A 27,673-nucleotide genomic window follows, 5' to 3' on the forward strand; every position below is an offset into this window, starting at 1 on the left:
TAGAAAACTTGTCATTTAACTTTATTAAAATGCATCAACCGCATGTGTAGCCATGATGGTCTCTTCTCGGTGGGGTCCGGGAAGTGAACACGGTGTTAGAGTTATGCTTGAACGCAAGTAGTTTCAGGATCACTTCTTGATCATAGATTCTCGAACGTGCCTTGCCTTTTCTTCTCGCTCTCATTTGTGTATGTTAGCCAACATTTATGCTAGTGCTTGCTGCAGCTCCACCTCACATACCTTTTCCCTACCCATAAACTTAAATAGTTTTGATCTCACGAGTGTGAGATTGCTAAGTCCCCGTGACTCGCAGTTTACTTTCAAAATCAGTTGCAGGTGTCGATGAAACCATGTAGGTGACGCAACCGAGCTCAAGGAGGACCTTGATGAAGATCATGTTTGTTATGTTGTTTCCATTTCCAGTTGATCAGTAGTGAAGCCCAGTTAGGGCGATCGAGGATCTGTAGCATTAGGGATAATCTTCTTTTATTTTGGTTTCATAGTCGGACCTTGTTTGTATCTGAATGTTGTAATGCTTTATTCATATATTGTGTGAAGTGGCGATTGTAAGCCAACTCTGTACCTTTCTTATTCAGTACATGAGATGTGTAAAGATTACCCCTCTTGTGACACTGCCTTCAATGCGGTTAGGCCTGTCGTGCTCCGACACGTGGGAGATATAGCCGCATCGAGGGTGTTACAAGGGGTTAGGAAAAGAATTTGTACACGGGGGTAATTTTTCTGGACTCACAAAAATATGAGGAATTTGAAACTAGCAGCTCTGCTTGCTCCTTTGGCCCAGAGCACCTTGCTATAGAGGATGGCTAAAACTCAGATGTGGAGTTCCCTGCACATGACATACTGTGTCAATGCTTGCAGCAACAGAAAAAACTCACATACCATAGAACTTGCACAGTAATGTATCAACCACCAAACAGTATGAAGCAAATACAAACAAGAGGGGGAGGAGTTTATACCTAATCTTCTTGAGCCCCTCCTTAAGAAAAAGCATCATCCAAGGTAATCGTCTAAACAAGAACACTCCTTAAGATTCTGGAAATGGACCAACACAGTAGTAGTGAAGCTATGCGGGGATCTTTGTGAAGCAGTTTATCGCTTCTTGGAGACACCAACAGTCTTTCCTCTCCTTCCCCAGTAGTGATGCAGACCACGATGGTTCCTGGGAAAGAGAGCAAGGTTTCAAGCATAAGTGATCGCTCATACATCTATGCACTAAGGGAAAATGCTACTGCTGCAATAGTGAAGTTTTAAGGAATCAGCCATCAGGCATCAGCATACATCTATTGGAAACAGAGCATTGATATATGGATCAGCTGGGTCACATACAAGGTACACTAGAATGGTATAAATGAATACATTGACAATCATCAATACCAGATTGCAAGACATAACAATTATGTACCTAAGAAAGTCGACAATGGCATATGGCAGGATATGAAATCTGGATACAAGTAATAGACAAACTAGTTCCAACAGATTGACTGAATTGAACTGCTATATAACCAAGTTAGAGCTGGCAGAAGTTGTAGGTAAATAAACATCCATAGAGCTAACAGTAGCAAAAGATGACTTCGGTCTCTGCTTGGCTAATGAATCAGTACATCTTCAAGCGAAAAATCATGAAGATCACACTACGATGTCCCTAACAATAGTACAAGCTCAGAGGTGTAACAATATTTCGTAATATACAAGCCTTAGCTACAACTTTCTACTTAACATGCAAATAAGAATCAGCCACTTATTGCTTATTTCATGCTTCAAATTTTATTTTCAGTTTTGTTAGGATAATTTGTATGCATAGGTACAGTCCTATACTTGTTTGGGAAGTCAAGATATTCATGTCAACAATTATATAGAGCCAAACAATCATTTAAGCATAGAATGCATGTCATTTCTATATATAACTAAAGCATATTCAGCAAGCTACCGAAGCCAACAACTATGATTACTTAAGAAGGAAAATAGTCATCATAAGCCTATATTTCTTCAGGTTGGGCTCATGCACCACGAAACAACTTTAAAAATATAGAACCAATCGAGTAGGGGAAATTGATATGTACTAGAGTTGCCTTAACTAATATATTGTGCTAGCTAGTGTAATGAGATGGATGTAAACTCAGAATCTTTCTTAGCTTAAATAAGAGAAGATGGAAAAAAGCAGAGTCGAAGCAGGGGTGGATTGGAAGAAGTATCGCTTTGTTGAAGCGATGCGAGGCTTGGCTTGGGTGACTAGCAGGTCCAATGCTGAAATGTTATTGAACATCAGGAGCGACAGCGACAGCCCCACTGAAGAAACCACATATGATCCTTTGTTGCGGCATCAGAAAACATGTGAGTAGCGAGCGCAGCATCCTGTAAGTATGAGGAAAACGAAATTGTTACAAAATTCAGTACATATGAAAGAGATATGCATCCTTGAGAGGCCAGACAGACAGACACAGAAATAGCCTGGCGTATGTATGCATCTATGTAATGTATAATAAGAAAATAGCAGGGGCGGATGTATCTGTACTTGTGCATTCCAGATGCAGATGTGCAGACTGAATTTTGTTCAGACTGAATACATACAGACAGATAGACGGTAAATAATACTAGATGGGATGGGATCGACCATGAGAGTAGTTGATTCATTCTGTAGTAATATATTAGCTAGCGATTCCAGGGGATCCTGCTTTTCGTTCGGCGTCGAATCGGTTCACCACCTTAATCATGACCGAGCGCATATATTTGTGCTGCTACAACATTCATCGCTGCCACACTCCACAATTAAAAAAGCAGAGCCCAAAAAGGCACAAAAGAAAGACCCTATCTCCCCAATTCATTTATTTATTTATAGATACATACATATATATATATATATAATATGTGATCGATTATTAAACAACAAGGCCACATTCTTGCGCTGCTCGCTGCTGCCTTGTCACCAAGACAAGAGGAGCAGTGCTGCTGATTACTCTAATATCAGTGTGGCAGCAGCAGATGGGTGATGATTACCTTCAAGACATACTTTGACCATCAGTCCCTATGAGCACAGTGCTTAACAAAAGGCACTGCTGCTGCTATAGAATACATTTCACGCTTAAACTAGTGGGGTCAAATTCTTGACACAAATATGGGTAAAATGTTCCTATAGTGTTGCTTATGCTTAAGATTGTCTGACTTGGCTATGCAGCAAATTGTGCTCCTTTGGTCCTCAAAGTTATCAGTGAGAGACTGCTGATAAGCCAACCTATACTATAAGCATGTACCAAAGTGGCAAATGATCAACCTATACTATAAGCATGTAACAACTCCCAACTGCTGCTTCTTTCTTGTACTAATAACTGTACTAAAGAACGCTGGAACAAAAGAGCCGGGTGGGCTATCTGAGGGCGAGAGGTTTGGAATGTCCTGCGATGATTCATGTGGGTAGCAGACACGGATGATCAACTGAACGAATTGGTTAAGCAACCAACCAGAATCTTTTACAGCGGGGAAACCAAAGCAGCCTGTGCATGAGGGAGGGAGGGAAGGGAAGGAGAGCAGATCGGAAGAGTACCTTGGCGGCCATGGCGGCGTCGGCCAAGCAGAGTGGAAGCAGACGGACGGAGGTCCTGTCCCAGCGAGAAGCCGCCCACCTTGGGGATCCTCTCGAAGGCGGAGACGATGGCCTGCCAGTCCTCAGGCCGCGACTCCACCACCCTGCGGAACTCGCAGCAGGCCTCGTCCCTGCCGTGATGCCACGGCGACGGCGCCTCCTTCCCTTGGCCGTGATCCACCCAACGCGCCCGGTCTTCCACCCCTTCCTCCCGTCGTCGAGCCGCACCATGAGCGACATGCCCTGGAAGTACACCCCGTCGACCTTCGCCACGCGCTCCGTCGCGGGCTCGGTGTCCGTGTATGTAGAGGAAGCAGAAGCCGGCGTTGAGCTCAGGATCGTCGTGGGTGCGCACGAGCTCCACCTTGTCGAGCTCGGCCATGAGCCCGACGACCCCATCCCCCACGACGACAAGGTCAAGGCAAGCGAAGGTGGAGGGCCTGGTGGAGAAGGAAGCGAGGGGCTCGGGCTAGCGGAGGGCGGGGAGTCGTGAGGAGAAGACGACAGGGGGACATGATCGAGAGGAGCGGTTCGGAGTTGCGATGCTCCGCCGGAAGGGAGGGGATCGAGAGGAGCGGGTGAGGATGGCAGCGAGCTCCGCCGGATGTAGTTGGCGGTGGATCTGGAAGGGGAGGAGAAGAGCACAGAGGGAAAGAAAGGAGGCGGGGGGTGGATGGAAAATGACCACGGGGGAAGAAACCTAGGGTTTTGTGGTTGGTGTGGAAGGCTGAGGACTGCCGTTGGATCCCGCAGCATCCGACGGTGCTTGATGCATGATCCACGTGAGACGTCTACGGACCAATCAGAATGTAGTATGACGTTATGACCATCTAAATTGATCATAGTTGACTAAAAATAATGTGTTAAAATTATGTCAGCTATTTTATGACTTGAGAAATTCAAAAAGAAAATAGAAAACCTTCACATTGTGTTACCAAAATGTGAATAAGTTTTCAGAAAAAAATAACAAACATGAAAAAAGATAAATATCTTTAAAAAGGTGTCGTGAGAAAAGTGTTTTTTGGCAAAAAAATCATTTTCCATTTTCTGAGAGCCAAAAATGAGCTTTTTGTGAAGGACCTACCAAATATTTGTTGCACAATTGGACCAAATCAATTTTGTAAAATACTAGGCCATATTTAATGAACAATTTACCAAATTGTTGGGTCTCAAAAGTTTTGATCCACCTCTGGTGAAAAAGACAAATTTCCGCCGATTCAGTAGGAAGTGGGTCAAATTTGAATTGCAGCCGCCTCATAGTTTGCTCTTTATTTTTTCTAAAAATCATTTCTAGGTACATAAGTATCTATTTAATCAGACAAACAATAAAAAATTTCCAAGATTCAACCACTAGCTACGAATGGTCATGCCCGCAATTTTGACCACATTTTGAAATGGGTGTGGAAAATTCAAAAAAAAATAAAAAAAAAATTGGAAAACCTTCGCATCGTGTCATTATATGTGACAAAGTGTCCAGGAAAAATAATAAACTTGTAATACTACAATTATTTAAAAAAGTGTTCTCAGAAATGAGCTATCATGCGTGAAGATTCATGGTTTTCAAGCCAAATGATCAATCTTATGGCCACATTCATGGCATAGTTTGTTCAAATGATCTCATATTGTGCACAAGGGTGCATCTTGGAATTCCAAACAATGTTGCCTAATGGAGTTTTCATTTTCTTTTCATGGAAAATACATTTTCCATTTTCCGAGTGCCCGAAATGAGTTTTTTTTGTGAAGGACCTACCATATATTTGTTGCAAAATTGGACCTAATCAATTTTATAAAATATTAGGCCATATTTAATGCACAATTGACAAAATGGCTGGGTGTCAAAAGTTTTGATCCACCTCTGGTGAAAAAGACAAATTCCCGCTGATTCAGTAGGAAGCAGGTCAAATTTGAACTGCAGCTCCCTCATAGTTTGCTCTTTATTTTTTCCAAAAATCATTTCTAGGTACATAAGTATCTATTTAATAAAAGAAACATCAAAAAATTTCCAAGATTCAACCACTAGTTAGGAACGGCCAAGCCCGTCGTTTTGACCGCATTTTGAAACAGGCATAAAAAATTCAAAAAATTCTGAAAAATTGGAAAACCTTCGCATTGTGTCATTATATGTGACCAAGTTTATAGGAAAAATAATAAACTTGTAATACGACGATTATTTTAAAAAAGTGTTCTCAGAAATGTGCTATCATGCGTGAAGATTCATGGCTTTCAAGCCAAATGATCGATCTTATGGCCACATTCATGGCATAGTTTGTTCAAATGATCTTATATTGTGCACAAGGGTGCATCTTGGAATTCCAAACAATGTTGCCTAAGGGAGTTTTCATTTTCTTTTCACGGAAAATACATTTTCCATTTTCCGAGTGCCCGAAATGAGTTTTTTTGTGAAGGACCTACCATATATTTGTTGCAAAATTGGACCTAATCAATTTTATAAAATACTAGTCCCTATTTAATGCACAATTGACAAAATGGTTGGGTGTCAAAAGTTTTGATCCACCTCTGGTGAAAAAGACAAATTTCCACCGATTCAGTAGGAAGCGGGTCAAATTTGAACTACAGCTGCCTCATAGTTTGCTCTTTATTTTTTCCAAAAATCATTTCTAGGTACATAAGTATCTATTTAATAAGAGAAATATCAAAAAAATTCCAAGATTCAACCACTAGCTTGGAACGGTCAAACCCGCCGTTTTGACCGCATTTTGAAACGGGCATAAAAAATTCAAAAAATTCAAAAAATTGGAAAACCTTTGCATTGTGTCATTATATGTGACCAAGTTTCCAGGAAAAATAATAAACTTGTCATATGACAATTATTTTAAAAAAGTGTTCTCAGAAATGAGCTATCATGCGTGAAGATTCACATTCATGGCATAGTTTGTTCAAATGATCTCATATTGTGCACAAGGGTGCATCTTGAAATTCCAAACAATGTTGCCTCATGGAGTTTTCATTTTATTTTCATGAAAAATACATTTTCCGTTTTCCGAGTGCCCGAAATGAGTTTTTTTGTGAAGGACCTACCATATATTTGTTGCAAAATTGGACCTAACCAATTTTATAAAATACTAGGACATATTTAATGCACAATTGACAAAATGGTTGGGTGTCAAAAGTTTTGATCCACCTCTGGTGAAAAAGACAAATTCCCGCCGATTCAGCAGGAAGCGGGTCAAATTTCAATTACAGCTGCCTCATAGTTTGCTCTTTATTTTTTCCAAAAATCATTTCTAGGTAAATAAGTATCTATTTAATCAGAAATACATGGTTTGGTGGCGAGACATCGAGGTTTGTACGGTGGCTGAGGGCTCCAACTCTAGAGCACGTAAGCTCGCATGCCCGCCGCATGGTCACCGCATGAACATGGCGTTGCCATGCGTTCTGGGTGGCCTAGGAATGTCTAGTGGGTTGGGCACTCCCCAGGTAGGTGGTCGGAAGAAAATTACAACATAAGATTCTCATGACTATGCTGAAAGATGAATTAGTAGCCAAAGTTTGATTAGCGGTACAGGAAATGCACATGGCCAATGGGCATGAGTTTTGGCTAAGGATGATCATCTACTAAGAAGAATGTCTTCACAAATTTTCAGCTCAAAAGGAGGATCCTAGGTGGTACTTCCTTGACAATGCTTCTAGGTGGACAAAAACTTTGGAAATTCGCCAAGGAAGATTTACTAGGCAAATGGAGCTTAATTTTGTCATGAGGCAATGATTTGGATAGGAAATAGTGCCCAAAATTTTTGAGGGCAATCAAGAATATATAAATAGCACTTCCTTCACAAAGTGTTTTTCTGAACAGAATAGGAAAATGAATATTGTTGAATTATTTTTGAACTAGGAAAGGAAGGTTTTCTACATATTTGACAAAGATATGACCCAAAGAATTTATGAGATTTTTTTGGGAATTTTGGGAATGGCAGAAATATAGGTTGCTTCACAACCTAGGGCAAAAACTGACACATTGACATGACACATAGGCAAAACTGATGAGGTGGCGCCTAGTCATAGCAACCCACCATAACTTACAAGGTTATGACCATCTATATTGGTCATGATCAGCCACAAATAAGGCAGCGGACCAGTGCTATCTGCTTTATGAGCATTTCGTGTAAGGAAATTACGACCTTTATAACCAAAATGGTCGTTATAGTTTAGGGTTTGGAGCCCCCCGAACAGCTTTTGACCAATTGGTGTGAAATGGTCATAGATCTATGACCAATTCTTTCAGGTTCACTAACAGAAGGTCACTAGTTGACATATTTCTTGTAGTGTAGATAGGTTGTCTGTAACGGGATTCTCAGCTCCCTTTCTACCAATAATATGCAAATCAAATTCTTGTAGCAAGAGAACCCATCTAATAAGTCTAGGTTTTGCATCTTTCTTTTCCATAAGGTATTTAATAGCAGCATGACCAGTGTGAACAGTTACTTTGGAATCAACAATATAAGGTTTGAACTTAACACATGCAAATACAACTGTTAAAAATTCTTTTTCAGTGATAGCATTATTTCACTGGGCACTGTCTAGAGTTTTACTAGCATACTGAATAACATTTAGATTCTTATCAACTCTTTGTCCTAGAACAGCACGAACAGAATAATCACTAGCATCACACATAATTTCAAAAGGTAAATTCCAATCAGGTGACTGAACAATAGGTGCAGAAATCAAGGCTTTCTTAAGTATTTCAAATGCTTCTACACAATCATCATCAAAAACAAAAGGAACATCTTTTTGTAAGAGATTAGTGAGAGGCCTAGAAATTTTAGAGAATTCTTTAATAAACCTCCTATAGAAACCAGCATGACCAAGGAAACTTCTTATACCTTTGATATCTTTAGGACACGATATCTTTTCTATAGCATCTACTTTAGCTTTATCAACTTTAATACCTCATTCAGAAATTTTATGCCCCAAGACAATACCCTCATTAACCATAAAGTTGCACTTCTCCCAATTCAAGACGAGATTAGTTTCTTCACATCTCTGCAAAACTCGGTCAAGGTTGCTTAGGCAATCATCAAAAGAAGTTCCGTAAATGGAGAAATTATCCATGAAAACCTCAACAATCTATTCACAAAAGTCAGAGAATATAGCAGTCATACATCTTTCAAAGGTAGCAGGCGCATTGCATAAACCAAAAGGCATACGTCTATAAGCAAAGGTACCGAAAAGGCAAGTAAAAGTGGTTTTCTCTTGATCATCTTTTGACACAGGTATTTGAGAGAAATCAGAATAACCATCTAGGTAGCAAAAATGTGTATGCTTGGATAATATTTCTAGCATTTGATAGGTAGAGGGTAATGATCTTTTCTAGTAGCTTTATTTAATTTGCGAAAATCAACTACCATTCTATAACCTATAACAATTCTTTGTGGAATCAATTCATTCTTATCATTAGAAACAACAGTAATACCTCCCTTATTGGGGACACAATGAACAGGACTTACCCATTGACTATCAGCAATAGGATAAATTATACCTGCCTCTAGGAGCTTTAGTATTTCATTTCTTACAACTTCCTCCATCTTAGGATTTAAACGATCAACAACCCATTTAGCATCTTTCTCCAATTTAATTTTGTGCTGACATAATGTGGGACTAATACCCTTAAGATCATAAAGAGTATATCCAATAGCGGCACGATGCTTCTTCAAAGTTTTCAGTAATTTATTTTCTTCATGCTCTTAAAGGTTAGCAGTAATAATAATAGGATATATCTTCTTTTCGTCAAGATACACATATTTCAGAGTATGAGAGTAACATTCCAAATTTTCAATTAGGAATGTTATACATAGGTAATCATATGCATATCATATTTTATTTGCATTTTGGTTTTGTGATCCTAAAATCTTAAGCAACTCAAGGACCCACGGAGAGAGTTGGGGATTTTATTGTTTTCATATTTGAATTTTCTCAAATATTGAAAAGTGGATCACTTTGGTTTTAATTATTTCTCTCCAAAAATATTTCAATATCAAAATATATGAGAGGGGATAATATGACTTCTCCAAAACAAAAGAAATATGTGAGGAAAAAATGTTAAAATCAAATAAATATTTTTATTTGGTTTTTATCGCTATTTTGTTTGCATTAGAAAAATATGCATTTTAGGCCAAGAAAATGTTCAATTTGTTCTAAATATTTTATTTAGACGGCGAAAATTGTTTTTGGCATTTTTAGTTTTTTATTTTTATTTATTTAGGATTTTTCTCAGCGGAACCTTATTTAAAAAAACGAACCGACCTTGGGCCATGCCCGAGCCGGACTCTGTCTGTGCTCAGGCCTTATAAGCCGTCGAGGTCCGCCCGAGCCGCCAGCCCGCCCGCGCTCCCGAACCCTAGCGCCACCCTACCGCCGACCGCCACCGCACTGGCCAGCACCGCCGCTGCAGATCTCGCCGGATCCGCCGCCGTCGTTTTTTCGGTTAGGTAAAAACCGATCGGTTTTATTTTACAAACCCTAGATCTGTTAATTTTTCTGTTATTCGGTTTATTTATTTAGCGGACGTTCGTCCTTTCGTTCGTTTTAATGAACGTTGTTCGCCGGTTAGGTTCAGACAGCAAACGTTCGTTCGCTAGTCTTTTCTTTTTATTTTATTTTTGGCCAGGGACCTATCCACGATTATTTTTATCGTAGATTGGCCCCTGAACTTCAAACCCTCGCCGTTTCTAAACCATTTCTCCAAATCCAGTGAAACCAATGCCAAAATATTCGTCTCGAGCCCCTCTTTCTGTTTAATCCACTTGTACAAGGTTTTGACAATTTAAAATTTGGTTCCAAGCAGATTTGGATTCAAAGTTCTTTTGACCATAGTTTCAGTTCCGTAGCTCCGATTCGATTGATTCCTTTCTACAGATTGAATCTCTTCAGTTGAACTTTCAGATTTGATCTTCTTATTTGAGTTTTACCCGTTCGTCTTTGCTTGATTGCTTATGTATGCTATTGTTGTTTGCAATAGAATTCCTGGAGTGCGCATCGTCCTACTATGAGTCTCTAGGTTTTGCGGATCATCAGCAAGGCAAGTAACACTTTGATCATAACCCTTTATTACCCAGCTTTTATGCATTAGCTCAAACCCTCAAACATTGCATGAGTAGGATACTTAACATGTGGGTATTGGGAAGTAGATGATGAGGTAGAACCTATCATCCTTTTTATTATCAAACCCTTGGGAGTTACTTCTACGTTATGCTTATATTGCCATGCTATGCTCGTAGACGTGGATTGGTTTGAGTTATCCATGACAGATGTGAGATTGTTAATTAATGGTTAACTTAAGGTGGCTACTTAAATACACATCTGGGTGGATTGGTTGCGGGCACCTAGAGAATCCAGTGTTGTCCTAGGATATCCCGGAGTACCTGTGTGATCATCCTATGGTTCGCCACCCAGGCTCAAAGCGTTCATAAGATTTTCATGCTAGAAACATTCGTGTGCAGCCACAAGCCATTATGGGCTCTGGCATAGTTGAGTATGTTGCACGACCTCTTTCGGTGGTGGGCTAGCAGATGTAGGGGAAAGTAGGTGTAACTGTCCACCCGGAGTAAAGAGTTAATGCCTCTAAAAGACTGTGTCTCGGTCATCCATTTCTCAAACACCATGTAGTGCGAGAAATCCAACGGAGGAGATTGAGTCTTGTGGGGAAAAGTGCGCAAACCTCTGCAGAGTGTAGAAACTAATCATGATAAGCCGTGTCCCCGGTTATGGACATCTGAAGTATCTGGTTCTTGGATTATCATGTTGATCTCATCACTCTAAATTAATTTGTTGGTTTGTTAATACTGCTTAATTGGGATTGAGTTGGAGCAACCTTCTCAATGTTTAACAACTACCATGATAGTTAAACAAATTATATTACATTGTTGTAGGAAAAAATTGGGTTTTCGCAGAACACTGTAACCATAGAGCCTCCACCGGCCATATATGCATGTAGTGATAGCTTTTATTCTGTTCGTTACTCTACTATGCTACATTGCGAGCATATTCCCTGTGCTGACCTATATTCGGGCTGCAACATATCATGTTGCAGACTTTTCAGACGAAGAGTAAGGTGCGCTAGGTCGTTGTCGTGCACTCAGCTATGCCGTTGGAGTTGATGGACTCACTTTATCCTCCAAGCCTTCCGCCGTTATCGTAATTAGATGGCCTTGAGCCATATTTAGTGTAATAAGTTATCTTTTGAGACATTCGATGTAATAAGTGTGTGACTGCAACTCTGTTATAAATCCTTCGAAGTACTGTGTGTGTCAGCATCACCGATCCAGGGATGACACTTATACACAGAGATCCGGCGCCGATGTCGAGTCGCTACAAGATGGTATCAGAGCACACGCTGAATGTAGGACACGACCACTAAGATGAGCCATAGGTCACTCTTCTCTACTCATTTCTGACTTCTCTCCATCTTCTACTCTATAGGATGGCGGACACAAGGTACAAGGTTGCACAACCGGATGAAGACACACCTTTTGGACGACACTTGAAGGAAGTCACTAGGTACCTGAACATAAGAATACCAAGCTTCACCGGGACCTACACCGCCACTTTACCAGAAGAGGAGCGTTTGATGATTTGAGTTCAAGTTCCAGGAAGGACATTCATGCCAGTCACTGAGCCCATAGAGTTTTCCTTTGATGCACCAACCTAGAGTCTAGGAAAGAGCATGGCATCCCACATCGCCATAGGATGCATCGGCAAAGTTTATCACAAGGATCTTAAGGACACTATCTACCACATATGTGGGCACTGAGATGAGCAATGGGAGATGATCAGCACCAAGAAGGACATGACCATTGCAGCTTACATCCAGGAGTTAAACCAGCAGATTCGTCGCCAGGAGAACCAGATGTGCACTAGTATGATAGATCAGAAGAAGGTGATGACCCGGAACATGGAGCTAGAAGAAGAACTCAAGTCTACACGCGACGGATACGAGGAAGAAATCACAATACTAGTGGAGAAGAATGACGATCTGACAAGGAAGATAGGAGTATTTATGGGAGACCCTGCGCTAGGAGGAGATGACGACCATCCCAAGGACTACATCATCATCGAAGACACCGACTCCGATCCCAATAGTAGTGATGATGATTATGAAGACGAAGCTGGAGTGGATATCATGGAGTCTTCCACCGATCAAAATTTCTCGTGGACCACCATATTATTAGTAATATTTCCCCCATGTATATATTAGTACTCCGAGCACTGTAACGGTAGTTAGATCGATTATATGCCCTTGTTTGAATTGATTTGCTGTGATATGAATGTGTTTGTCTCATGTGCATATGGGTAGTGTTTTCTCACTAGACCTCATTTGATTCTAATCTCTTCCCTCTAACCCATCAGATGCCTCCGAGACGTGAACCCGAATTTGCTTTCCCACCGGAGCTCACCCAGTTGATCTAACAACAGAATACCCTGATGTAGTTGTTAGTCTAGAACCAAGGCAAATCCAACAACAATAACAACAACCCGCCACCACCACGTCCAGTTCACAACTTAGCCCATTTTCTAAGGTTACAGCCGCCGGTGTTTTCAAGTAGCACCGAGACAATAGTTGTAGATGATTGGCTACGCAGGATTGGAAGGGAGTTGACCACCGCAGGTTGCACAGATGCTGAGAAAGTGTGTTTTGCCGCACACCAATTGGATGGACCTGCAGCCTCATGGTGGGAGAACTACACAGCCACTTTCCCTATAGCCAATGTCACTTGGGAGCAGTTTCAGCAAAGCATTCTGCATTGCTCATGCCTCAACTGGAGCTATGAGCATGAAGAAGCGTGAGTTTCGCAACTTGCACCAAGGAAACCGTACTGTGGGGCAGTAGGTGGAAGAGTTTAGCAAGTTAGCTCGCTATGCCCCGGATGATGTGGCCACAGATGCCGCGAAGCAGGAGAAGTTTATGGAAGGGCTGAATGATGAGATGAGTATGCAGTTAATGGCGGCAACATTTAACAACTACCAGGATTTGGTAGACAAGGCTCTTATGATTGAAGGGAAGCAGCAGCAGATTGGGAGTCACAAAAGGAAGAATGGACAAGGGAAGTGTCGGTGTCAAAACCGGCGGATCTCGGGTAGGGGGTCCCGAACTGTGCGTCTAAGGCGGATGGTAACAGGAGGCAGGGGACACGATGTTTTACCTAGGTTCGGGCCCTCTCGATGGAGGTAATACTCTACGTCCTGCTTGATTGTTCTTGATGATATGAGTATTACAAGAGTTGATCTACCACAAGATCAGAGAGGCTAAACCCTAGAAGCTAGCCTATGGTATGATTGTATGTTGTCCTACGGACTAAAACCCTCCAGTTTCTATAGACACCGGAGGGGGCTAGGGTTACACAAGGTCAGTTACAAAGGAGGAGATATCCATATCCGTATTGCCAAGCTTGACTTCCACGCCAAGTAGAGTCCCATACGGACACATGACGAAGTCTTCAATCTTGTATCTTCATAGTCCAACAGTCCGGCCAAAGGATATAGTCCGGCTGTCCGGAGACCCCCTAATCCAGGACTCCCTTAGTAGCCCCTGAACCAGGCTTCAATGATGATGAGTCCCGTGCGCAGTATTGTCTTCGGCATTGCAAGGCGGGTTCCTCCTCCGAATACACCATGGAAGAGTTTGAATGCAAGGATAGTGTCCGACCCTGTAAAATAAGTTCCACATACCACCGTAGAGAGAATAATACTTCCATAAATCCAATCTGCTGACATGTTTTGATAGTATGACATCACTTCATGGCCCGGTTATTATTCGAACTGCTTTTCTCAACCAGCTCCGCACACATCGCGAGGCGGTTTTCTCGATACGTCTTGTCAAAGCAGAGATCGTGTTCCCCTTACCACGGGATTCTCATCAATACGAACGTGGGTAACCCAACTGCGCCATCAATTACGGCGCCTGGGGCATAAGCGGTTTTGCTAGGCAAGTGGGGAGACTCATCGCCTCCTCTGCCCTTATAAAAGGGACAAAGATCTACCTTTTTCACCCACGCCTTCTTCTTCCTCGCTTACCCATTCCCGCACACTCGAGCTCCAGCGCTCAAGCTCGTGTTCTTCTTCTCAAACCACTCCAATCATGTCGGGAGCAGGAGGCAAGTGGATGGTATCCTCCGCCACGGAGGAGAATGTCAAAAAACTACGGGAAGCTGAATATCTGGCCGCGGATATCGCGCACCGGCTGCCCGATGCAGGGCAGATCGTCCCAATGCCCGAACCCCATGAGAGGGTAGTTTTTCTTACCCATTTCGTCCGCGGACTGGGATTTCCCCTCCACCCGTTTGTCCGTGGTCTCATGTTCTACTATGGGATGGATTTTCATGATCTGGCCCCCAACTTCATCCTCAACATCTGGGCGTTTATCGTCGTGTGCGAGGCCTTCCTCCGCATCAGGCCCCACTTCGGCCTATGGCTGAAAACCTTCAATGTCAAACCGAAGGTGGTGAGCGGCCAGCAAGCAGAGTGCGGAGGCGCCATGGTGGGCAAGATGTGTAATGTCACCTGGCTCGAGGTAGCCTATATGGATACCATAAAGGGGTGGCAATCAGGGTGGTTCTAAATCACCGAGCCGCGCGACTCCAACTGGGTGGCGGCCCCCAAATTTCGATCTGGAATCCCCGCGCGGCTTACCTCCTGGAAAAAGAAGGGCCTGTCCTGGGGATCTCCGATAGAGTTGACCGGAGTCCATACCTGCATCCAGAACATGACAAGCAAGAAAATCAAGCTCGTCAACGTGGTCCAGGTTATGCTCTTCCGCCGGATCCTTCTGTGTCAATGGCGGGCATTTGTTTTGTGGGAGTTCGACTCGGCCAAACACCAGACGCTGCGAGAGCTCTATGACACGACGCACGAGGATGTCTGGAGGGTGCTGTTTAAGAGTGCCGAGATCCCTCCCCCCCTCAATGAGGACCGCGGACTCAGCGCAAAGCACCGCGCCAATCCGATAAGATTTTTATATTTCTCAGGGTATTTATTTACCCCGGTTTAGTTGTGTGCAGGATCTGAACTTCCATGTCATTAACAGGACTGGATAGAGACGCGGAGTAGCTTGATAGCCCAGCCCCGCTGCCCAAAGATCCTGTAGACGCTCTTCTGACGAAGATGCTGACTCCGGCACCCTACGAGGTGCTGGAAAAGACCAAGAAGAAGGCGCCGGGGACCCGAAAGGGTCTTTGGCGCAAGGTTGTATCGAAGTCATCGGACGATGACTCCGACGCGCACTCCTCCCACGAAAACGAGGAGGAGGAGAAAAGTTCTCCACCCTCAGCCAGGGGAGACAAGAAAAGGAAGGCCGACCCATCCGGGAGGCCGAAGGCTCCAAGAAGGGAAGGACCCTCCTTCCGGACTGTGCCACGACGGCCGCCGACAGCGGCGACGAGTGGCTGCCCAGGGACAAGCCCCTGGCGAAGTCGTAAGTGTCCGGGCACCATAGTACTTCATGATATGTTTTATTGTACAGCCTTTCCTCATGCCGAACATGATTATGCAGTCCGTCCCGAGCTCATCTCGACATACCCTCGTCGAGCGGCTCTTTGAACTCGTCGGATATGAACAGCGGTTCTGTTCCGACCGCTTCCACCCCTCGCCCTACGGACAACGCCGAGGTGTTGTCTAAATAGGTACCAAGCCAACGGGAGGTGGTCCTGGGGGCGCCCCACGGCGACTTCCTAGACCCTGGGTACCAAGGGAGCGAGGCTCCTACGGGCTTCGAGTTCGGGCCCTAGCCGGACACTGCGCCGGAACCCTCGATGGTTCCGGACTCCGGCAGGCGGTCCCCCGTCAAAGGGGGCCAGCCATCCGTGCCAGTGTCCTCTGTCCAACCAAAGGCACCGGACAACCTGCTGGAAGCGCTTCGCAGCGCTTCCATCGAAGAAGAGCACCGCACTATCATAAGTGCGGTTGTTAAGAAGGTTCAGTCCGCCAAGAACGGGCTGGCCAAAGCTTGCACCGGCCTCCTAACAGGCTTTGAGGTAAGCATTCAAAATATAAAAATATTACCGCATAGGTAGTAGCCCCTGATGCTCTGTTCGGCATTCACGAGGAAAAGCCGAATAGAGTATCAAATGATAACTCAGGAGTATAATCAAAGTATGTCTATGTGTACATGCAGGCTTCCCTGCTGGCCGCTGCCGCACGTTCTGCAGAGGTCTCTACGCTGAAGCAGGACTTGAAGCGGTCCGAGCATGAGCTCAGCCTGACCAAGAGGCAGCTCGAAGAGAGCAAAGGTAAGTAATACCCCTGTCTATATAGTGGAAGAGAAGTTCTGGTATAAAGTAATAGGATCATCATGGATTTTTCAGGGGCCACAACCGAGGTGGCGACCCTGAGGAAGGTGTTGTCCGAGGCCGAAGACAAAGCGGCCAAGGAACGCATTGAACAGGAGAAATAAGAAGCCCGAGTGGGCGAGGTGGAGCAAGAGCTCGAGGCTCTCGCCAGAAAGCACGAGTCCTTGGAGCTAGACTCTAAAACGCGAGAGTCCGAGCTCGCGCAGGCGCTTGAAAGCGTCCGGAGCGCCAAGGCCGAAGCCCACAAGGTCCTCCAAGAGATTGATGAGGCGAAGAAGACAGCAGCGGGTAAGGCATTCAATTTGCAAAGCAAGCATGTGAAGGAGAATTTCCTTTTTCTTACCCGAGTTCGGAGCTCTCCAGGAGCATTTGCAGATCTTCCCCGCAGTGTGCTGGATGCCACAGAATTTTATCGGGCCGAGGAGGGGAGCTCAACGGAGAAGTTGTTCTGGTCTCAGTATACTGGGACTAAACACCCCATGGCCTTGAGCGACCAGCTGAAGCAGTAGGTCGAATTTCACAAGGCGGCTGAACAGGCCATGAGGGGCCTTATAGTCCGGATGTGGCCTGGCGAGCCCCTGTCTGGCAGCTACTTCGGTCTGGTGCGACGGCTGGTGGAAGCCTGCCCATGGCTTGAGGTCATCAAGCGGTCCGTAGATGTGAATTTTATCTCTCGAAATAATTTCAACAACAATGCTTATAAAGGCAATTTTAATCCTAGGACTTTTCCTTATAATTCTCTAATAATTATGGTAATTCCTATGGAAATCCTTCTTATAATAATAATAGGAACACCTATGATCTTGAGAATAATATTAAGGAATTTATCAACATGCAAAAAGTTTTCAACACTACCATAGAAGAAAAGTTGAATAAGATTGATGATTTATCTAGAAGTGTTGATAGAATTTCTCATGATGAAATTTTTTGTGCCTAAGGTCGAGGAATCAATTAAAGCTCTTTATGTTTCTAATAATGAAAGTAAGAAAAGAACTGCTATGCTTAGAGCTAAAAGAGAATTTAAAAAAAAAGCGTTTTCTAGTGATTACTTTCGCAAAAGTGGTGATGATCTTAAAATGATTGGTGTTTCTTCTATTGATTCCTTGTTTAGTAAAGTTAAGATTGATAAAAAGGGACTGGAGAAGAGTCAAATTTAGCTAGAAGGCGTCCCGATAATTCGGAGGGTGAAAATCTTGTTGAGAAAATTGATAAAAGTGGGTTTGAAGAGGTCAAAACTTTAGCTAGTGATGTGCGCACTCTTTTGGATTACAAAGAATTTAATTATGATAGTTTCTCTTTGATTGATTGTATTTATTTGTTGCAATCCATGATAAATTCACCCCATTCTTACGAACAAAATAAAGCTTTTACTAAACATATTGTTGATGGTATGATGAAAGCTCTTGAGTAAAAATTGGAATTAGAAGTTTCAATTCCTAGAAAATTGCATCGTGAATGGGATGAAGGAAATATAACCTAGAGGCAATAATAAAGTTGTCATTTATATTTTCTTATACCATGATAAATGTTTATTATTCATGCAAGAATTGTATTAACTGGAAACTTGATACATGTGTGGATACATAGACAAAACACAGTGTCCCTAGTAAGCCTCTACTAGACTAGCTTGTTAATCACGGATGGTTAAGTTTCCTAACCATAGACATGTGTTTTCATTTGATGAACAGGATCACATCATTAGGAGAATGATGTGATGGACAAGACACATCCGTAGCTTAGCATAATGATCGTTAAGTTTTATTGCTATTGCTTTCTTCATGACTTATACATATTCTCTGACTATGAGATTATGCAACTCCTGAATACCGGAGGAACACTTTGTGTGCTATCAAATGTCACAACGTAACTGGGTGATTATAAAGATGCTCTACAGGTGTCTCCGAAGGTGTTTGTTGAGTTGGCATAGATCGAGATTAGGATTTGTCACTCCAAGTATCGGAGAGGTATCTCTAGGCCCTCTCGGTAATGCTAATCACTATAAGCCTTGCAACCAATGTAACTAAAGAGTTAGTTGCGTGATGATGCATTACAGAACGAGAATAGAGACTTGCCAGTAACGAGATTGAACTAGGTATGACGATACCGATGATCGAATCTCGAGCAAGTAACATACCAATAACAAAGGAAATAATGTATGTTGTTATGCGATTTGACCGATAAAGATCTTCGTAGAATATGTAGGAACCAATATGAGCATCCAGGTTTGTCTATTGGTCATTGACCGGAGATGTCTCTCGGTCATGTCTACATAGTTCTCAAACACGTAGGGTCCGCACACTTAACATTCGATGAAGATTTGTATTACGGGTTATATGTTTTGGTGACCGAAGTTTGTTCGGAGTCCTGGATGAGATCACAAACATGACGAGGAGTCTCGAAATGGTCAAGAGGTAAAGATTCATATATTGGAAGGTTATATACGTACACCGGAATGGTTCTGAAGAGGTTTGGGGTTTTCTCGGAGTACTGGGAGGTTACCAGAACCCCCCAGGAAAGTTAATGGGCCTAATGGGCCATAGTGGAGGAGAGGAGGTAGGCCACGGAAGGTCGCGCCCCCCTTTGCCCAATCTGAATTGGACAAGGGGAGGGGGCACGACCCCCTTTCCTTCTACCTCTCCCCCCTTTCCTCTCCCCCCTCTCTGTTGGAAGGAAGGGGGGCCGAATCCTACTAGGAGTAGGGCTCCCCCCTAGGCGCGCCTCTCCCTGGCCGGTGTAACACCCAAGATGCGGCTATATATATCTCCCACGTGTCGAGGCATGACTTAGAGGCATAACAGCATTGTGGTATTGTCGCAAGAAGGGTCATCTTCACACAATCCCATGTAATGAACAAGGAAGTAAATAGATAGTTGGCTTACAATCGCCACGTCACACAAAGATCAAATAATACATACACCATTTAGAGTACACACATAGTCCGACTACGGACGGATCCAAATGAAAAGAAGACAACACCAAATGCTAAATCCCGATCGTCCCAACTGGGCACCACTACTGATTGTCTAGAAAGGAAACGTAGTAACGACCAAGGTCCTCATCGAACTCTCAGTTGAGCTCGGTGGCATCACCTGCACTGGTACCATCAGCACCTGCAACTATTTTGGTAGTATCTGCGAGTCACGCGGACTCAGCAATCTCAAAACCTGCGAGATCAAGACTATTTAAGCTTATAGGTAGGATGTGGTTATGAGGTGGAGCTGCAGCAAGCACTAAGCAAATATGGTGGCTAACATATTAGTACAAGAGTAAGGCGAGAAACTACGTAACGGTCGTAAACTGGAAGTGATCAATAAGTGATCCTCAACTACTTACGTTCAAACATAGCCCCACCGTGTTCTCTTCCCAAACCTCGTCGAAAAGAGACCATCATGGTTACACACGCGGTTGGTGGCTTTTAATTAAGTCAAGTGTCAAGTTCTCTACAACCGGATATTAACAAATTCCCATCTGCCACATAACCGCGGGAACAGCTCTCGAAAGTTTAAACCCTGTAGGGGTGTCCCAACTTAGCCCATGACAAGCTCACGATCCGCGGAGACAATCCTCCATCGCGGGCCCCCCCGATCAGAGTCGTAATCTCGATGCACAATATATTTTGACAATGGTAAAACTAGTCCAGCAAGACCTCCCGATGGACCGACCTAGCCTGATAGGAGTAGCGCGATCTTGTTCTTAGGGTACACCGGATGAGCTAAGCGTATAGGTACCAACATACCCCAAGTTGCCAAGGGGCGGTCCCGCACAGTGCTCTAGTTCGGATCAACACTCATGAGGAGTGATACGTCTCCAACGTATCTACTTTTCCACACACTTTTGCCCTTATTTTGGACTCTAAATTGCATGATTTGAATGGAACTAACCTGGACTGACGCTGTTTTCAGCAGAATTGCCATGGTGTTATTTTTGTGCAGAAATAAATGTTCTCAGAATGACCTAAAAGTCAACGGAGATTATTTTTGGAATATATAAAAAATACTGGCGGAAGAATCCACGTCAGGGGGCCCACACCCTGTCCACGAGGGTGGGGGGCGCGCCTACCCTCTGGGCGCGCCCCCTGCCTCGTGGGCCCCCTGATGCTCCACCGACCTCAACTCTAACTCCATATATTCGTGTTCGGGGAGAAAAAAATCAGAGAGAAGGATTCATCACATTTTACGATACAGAGCCGCCGCCAAGCCCTAATCTCTCTCTGGAGGGATGATCTGGAGTCCGTTCAGGGCTGCGGAGAGGGGAATCCGTCGCCATCATCGTCATCAACCTTCCTCCATCACCAATTTCATGATGCTCACTGCCGTGCGTGAGTAATTCCATCGTAGGCTTGCTGGACGGTGATGGGTTGGATGAGATTATCATGTAATCGAGTTGGTTTTGTTAGGGTTTGATCCCTAGTATCCACTATTTTCTGATATTGATGTTGCTATGACTTTGCTATGCTTAATGCTTGTCACTAGGGCCCGAGTGCCATGATTTCAGATCAGAACCTATTATGTTTTTATGAATATATGTGAGTTCTTGATCCTATCTTGCAATTCTATAGTCACCTATTATGTGTTATGATCCGCTAACCCCGAAGTGATAATAATCGGGATACTTAGCGGTGATGACCATAGTTTGAGGAGTTCATGTATTCACTATGTGTTAATGCTTTGGTCCGGTACTCTATTAAAAGGAGGCCTTAATATCCCTTAGTTTCCAATAGGACCCCGCTGCCACGGGAGGGTAGGACAAAAGATGTCATGCAAGTTCTTTTCCATAAGCACGTATGACTATATTTGGAATACATGCCTACATTACATTGATGAACTGGATCTAGTTCTGTGTCACCCTATGTTATAACTATTGCATGAGGAATCACATTCGACATAATTATCCATCACTGATCTATTGCCTACGAGCTTTTCATACATTGTTCTTCGCTTATTTACTTTTCCGTTGCTACTGTTACAATCACTATAAAACCAAAAATATTACTTTTGCCACCGTTACCTCTACTATCCTATTACTTTGCTAGTAAATACTTTGCTATAGATATTAAGTTTCCAGGTGTGGTTGAATTGACAACTCAGCTGCTAATACTTGAGAATATTCTTTGGCTCCCCTTGTGTCGAATCAATAAATTTGGGTTGAATACTCTACCCTCGAAGACTGTTGCGATCCCCTATACTTGTGGGTTATCAAGATTATTTTCTGGCGCCGTTGCTGGGGAGCATAGCTCTATTATTTGAGTCACTTGGGATTTATATCTGCTAGTCACTGTGAAGAACTTGAAAGATCAAAGAACCAAGATTTTTCCCTCAACTACGAGGGGGGGGTAAGGAACTGCCATCTAGCTCTACACTTGATTCACCTTCTGTTTTGAGTAAACTTGCGACACCTACTGCTGCTATTGATTCCGATAGGTCGCATGTTATTGATGATGCCACTTCTGCTATGCGTGATATTTATGATGAAACTACTTCTATTCTTGATACTACCGTGCCACTAGGTGAATTTCTTGATGAACAACTTGCTAGGGTTAGAGAGAATGAAATTATTGAAAGTGATAATATTGATGAAAGTGATGATGAACATTCTTCCCCTATATATGAATTGCCTGTTGTGCCTGAGGGTTATGTTATGGATGAAGAAACTGCTAGAGATTTATTAGCTTGCAATGATAGATCTGATCTTAAGAAATTATTATCTAAGCTTAAAGAAAAGTCTTTGAATGCTAGAATGAAATATGACCCTGCTTTTGCTACTTCACCTATCTTTATTACTAATAAGGATTATGATTTCTCTGTCAATCCTGAGTTAATTACTTTGGTTGAATCTGATCCTTTCTATGGCTATGAATCTGAAACTGTTGTGGCACATATTACTAAATTAAATGATATAGCCACCCTGTTCACTAATGATGAGAAAACTCATTATTACTTTATCCTTAAGTTGTTTCTGTTCTCATTAAAGGGTGATGCTAAAACATGGTTTAATTCTCTTGATCCTGGTTGTGTGCGTAGTCCCTAGGATATGATTTATTACTTCTCATCTTAATATTTCCCCTCTCATAATAAACAAGTTGCCTTAAGGGAAATATATAATTTTGTGCAAATTGAAGAAGAAAGTCTCCCACAAGCTTGGGGGAGACTTCTCGGATTACTTAATGCTTTGCCTGATCATCCTCTCAAGAAAAATGAAATACTTGATATCTTTTATAATGGACTAACCGATGCTTCCAGTGACTACCTGTATAGTTGTGCTGGTTGTGTTTTTAGGGAAAGAACTGTTGATCAAGCTGAATTGCTATTGAATAATATGTTGAGTAATGAAAATGATTGGACACTTCCTGAACCAACATCTAAGCCAACTCCAAAGAAAAGGGGTATTCTATTTCTCAATCCTGAAGATACCTAAGAGGCAAAGAAATCTATGAAATAAAAAGGTATTAAAGCCGAAGATGTTAAGAATTTACCACCTATTGAAGAAATACATGGTCTTGATAACCTGACACAGGTAGTAAAGGTAAATTCTCACTATATATTTGATGAAGGTGATATTCCTCGTTATAAGTCTGCTAGCCAGTGCTTAGATGAGTTTGATAATTTTATTGTTAAACAAGAAAACTTCAATGCTTATGTTGGTAGACAATTGAAACGCAATGCCGATATGCTTGAACACTCAATTGATTATATGTCTAGAGTTAAAGGTGAACTTAAACTTACTAGTAAACATGATTCTATGGTGACCACTCAAGTAGAACAAGTACTTAAGGCTTAGAATGATTTGCTCAATGAATTGAACAATAAGAAAAATGATAATGCTGTTAGAGCTATGACTAGAGGGGGTAAAATGATTTAGAAACCTTTGTATCCTGAGGGCCACCCTAAGAGAATTGAGCAAGATTCTCAGAGAACTAATGTTGATGCACCTAGTTCTTCTAAGAAGAAGAAAAAGAAAAATGATTGGAGTTTGCATGCTTCTAGTGAACCAGTTTTTGACACACCTGAGAATCCCAATGATATTTCTATTTTTGATGCTGAAACACAATCTGGTAATGGACATGAACCTAGTGATAATGTTAATGATGATGTTCATGTTGATGCTCAACCTAGCAATGACAATGATGTAGAGATTGAACCTATTGTTTATCTTGATAACCCACAATCAAAGAATCAATGTTATGATAAGGGAGACTTTGTTGCTAGGAAGCACGGTAAGGAAAGAGAACCATGGGTTCAGAAACCCATGACTTTTCCTCCTAAACCATCCTAGATAAGGATGATGAGGATTTTGAGTGCTTAGCTCAAATGATTAGACCTATCTTTTTGCGTATGCGTCTGATATGCTTAAAATGACCCTTATGCTAAGTACATGAAAGATATTGTTACAAATAAAAGAAAGATACGGGAGGCTAATTTCCACCATGCTTGATAATTACACTTTTAAGGGTGGAATACCAAAGAAACTAGGAGATCCCGGAGTACCAACTATACCATGCTCTATTAAAAGAAACTATGTTAAAACCGCCTTATGTGATCTTGGAGCCGGTCTTAGTGTTATGCCTATCTCTTTATATCATAGACTTGATTTGAATAAGTTGACACCTACTGAAATATCTTTGCAAATGGCTGATAAATCAATTGCTATACCTGTCGGTATTTGTGAGGATGTGCCTATTGTGGTTGCAAACATTACTATTTTAACGAACTTTGTTATTCTTGATATTCCCAAGGACGATAGTATGTCGATTATCCTTGGTAGACACTTTTTAAATACTGTAGGGAATGTTATTGATTGCAACAAAGGCAATGTCACTTTTCATGTTAATGGTAATGAGAATACGATACACTTTGCGGGGAAACAACCTCAAGTCCATAGTATCAATTCTATTGGAAAAATTTCAACGATTATTATTGGAGGTTTTGAATTTCCTCTTCCTACTGTCAAGAAGAAATATGATATTCTTATTGTCGGGGATGTGCATATCCCCATTGAGGTAACCTAGTGTTATTCGAAATTTCTCCGGTTTCATGTTATTCGAAATGAGTTTGTTAACAAGACCTGATCAACCTTGTTAGTGGATTCCTTTTGATGAGCATGAGATGGATGAAGTTAGAAAGCACAACTTTCTGTACCCTCCTTTTACTTTCTGTTATTTATATTAAATAAAGCAAAAATAGTATTTTCTGTCTGTTTTCTGAATTATCCATGCAATAAAAAATACCCTAAAAACAAAAGTTCTCCAAATGCCCTGAAAATTTAATATGGTTTTTTCTATAATATTTGAGAATATCTGGCACTGAGAACACACCAGGGGGACCCACCACGTGCCCACGAGGGTGGAGGGCGCGCCCCCTGCCTCGTGGACCCCACATGGGTCCCCTCCACTTATCCTTGCACCCACACACTTCGTCTTGCTCTAGAAAAAATCATCCACCAGCTCAAACCCAAGTTCTTGCTCATCTTGCTGCCATTTTCGATCTCCTTGCTCAAAGCTCCATTCACAAAACTGCTTTGGGGGATTGTTCTTTGGTATGTGACTCCTCCAATGGTCCAATTAGTTTTTGTTGTAGTGCTTTATTTATTGCAAATTTTTGCTTCTTAGGTGACCCTCTCTTGAGCTTGCATGTCAAATTTATGTGGCCAAAAGTAGTTTTAATGCATGATATAGCCTCTAGGCACCTGTAGGAGTAGTTGCTATCAATTTTGTTGAGTTTGATTCACTTTTATTTTGAGTCACTACAAATTTCAGAAATTTTTCAGAGGAAGAAATATGTTTAGGAAAATGTAGCAAGGTGGTTCATCAAGGAAGCAAGGCCCAAGGCCCGCAATACGCGAGCCGTATAATGAACTACCAAGGGAGGCTCAAGTGCGGCCTTGTGAATGGCCGTCAGAGGATTTCATGGTCCAGGAAGGCATCAAGGAAGAATTTGACGCAGATGTGCATAACGCTGATCTTGAGAGCTTCGAGGCAGATAAGTGCCGACAATACCTCTATTTAACTGATTCATTTGTGAGAAGGTTTAAGTTTACATCCTCGCGCAATTCTCACAATGTCCTATTTGATCTTTATGATAAATCTTATACCATGGACCTAGAAGATTTTAATACTGCTTGTAAACTCCCGCAGTGGGGTAGTGCTACTGAACCTCGCAAATCTGAATTTAAAGAATGTCTTGCTAGTATCACTGTGGGGGAATCTAGAGAAATAACACAAACTACCATAGGGAGCATTCATTTTCCTACCATACATTATTTTGCTCTCTTCGTGGGTAGATGCATTAACGGTAAGGATGAGCCATGTCACATGTGTGTTCCTGATCTTAGTGTTCTCAGGAGTATTGTATTAGGAGATAGACAATATAACTTGGGGGCCATTGTTGCACATAGGTTGCATAATAATAGTATTAATGGAGATTTCTTTGGTGGAATTTATGCAACCCGTTTAGTTGATTTTCTTGAGATACCCATACATCGAGATGATATTGAGTTGCCTCCTGCTTATTTAGATTATAATGCTATGGTTCTTCATTAGTTTGTTGAGAGGGACGATCAGTCCCTCCAGTATCGACTAATCTTTGACAGACGACGTACCTATCATGTCGCTCTCCCTGCTCCTACTTTCTTTGAATTTCAGGCAAAAGGGAGATATGTTCTAACCAGGGAGGAGGCGAACGAGTACGAGAGGAGGACGGAGGCAGCCCACCTCCAAGCTGCAGCCCTTCAGGCAATAGCCGATGCATCTCAGTACGACCCCAGCTTCAACTTCGGATATCCACCAGGCCATGCATGGGCATAGACCAACTTAGGACAAAAGCCTAAGCTTGGGGGTGTACGTATTTCTCACCGACATTACATTCATGTTCACACACTCATGCCAGTTGTCAGTGCTCATACTTTTTCATTGTATGATCCATGCCAGTTTAATTTCTTTTTAAGCTTTCTTCTTGTGTGTTTGAAAAACCTTAGGAAAAACCAAAAAAATTAGTTGTAGCCTTTAGCTACTTTACTTTACATGCCTATAACAGTAGTAATTAAAAAGAAAACCCCAAAAGATTTCTCGTTCTTCTTTTGCTTGTTGGGAGCTTTCCCATGTAAATAGTTTTGTTTTTTTCTTTTTCTTTGGGGGTCGAGAGGAGAAGACCATGATGAAATTGTTGACTGGCTCTCATATGCATTATTGTTGATCTAACAAAGAGCCCATATTACCTTGTCTTCTCTCGTGAGTTGAATGCTTGCAGATTCCAGCTTAGTCCAATGCACGTGCACTATTATTATTATCCACACTATTCGATCATGCAAGTGAAAGGCAATAATGACGATATATGATGAACTGATTGAGATGAGAAAAGCTGGTATGAACTCAACCTCTCTTGTTTTTGTAAATGTGATTAGTTCATCATTCCTGATTCAGCCTATTATGAATGAAACATGTTTGCAATGACAAATAGAGATTATAGTTGCTTATGCCATGCTTAATTTGCTAGGAGTTTATAATGGTTTACCTTGCGTGCCAACATGCTATTAAAATGGTTGTGATGTGGTATGATAGGGTGGTATCCTCCTTTGAACGATTCGAGTGGCTTGACTTGGCACATGTTCACGCATGTAGTTGCAACAAAATCAACATAGCCTCTACGATATTTATGTTCATGGTGAATTATATCCTACTCATTCTTGCATTCGGTGTTTATTAATTTTAATGCATGTTCATGATTGTTGTCGCTCTCTAGATGGTCGCTTCCCAGTCTATTTCTAGCCTTCACTTGTACTAAGC

General features: G+C 42.2%; 1 protein-coding gene across 1 annotated transcript; it reads right to left on the reverse strand.

Annotated features, from left to right (window-relative positions):
- Window positions 1-510: 510 nt before the first annotated feature.
- On the reverse strand, window positions 511-4,291 carry LOC125509371 (pentatricopeptide repeat-containing protein At5g04810, chloroplastic). The gene is made up of 3 exons (XM_048674339.2): window positions 3,560-4,291; window positions 978-2,373; window positions 511-847 (listed from the first exon to the last, which is right to left on the reverse strand). The coding sequence occupies exons 1-2, from the start codon at window positions 3,978-3,980 to the stop codon at window positions 2,342-2,344; spliced, it is 453 nt and encodes a 150-aa protein (XP_048530296.1). The 5' UTR covers window positions 3,981-4,291; the 3' UTR covers window positions 511-847; window positions 978-2,341.
- Window positions 4,292-27,673: the final 23,382 nt, after the last annotated feature.

The sequence above is a fragment of the Triticum urartu genome, chromosome 1A (assembly GCF_056163025.1).
Source record: "Triticum urartu cultivar PI428250 chromosome 1A, HENAU_Tu73, whole genome shotgun sequence".
NCBI lineage: Eukaryota > Viridiplantae > Streptophyta > Magnoliopsida > Poales > Poaceae > Triticum > Triticum urartu.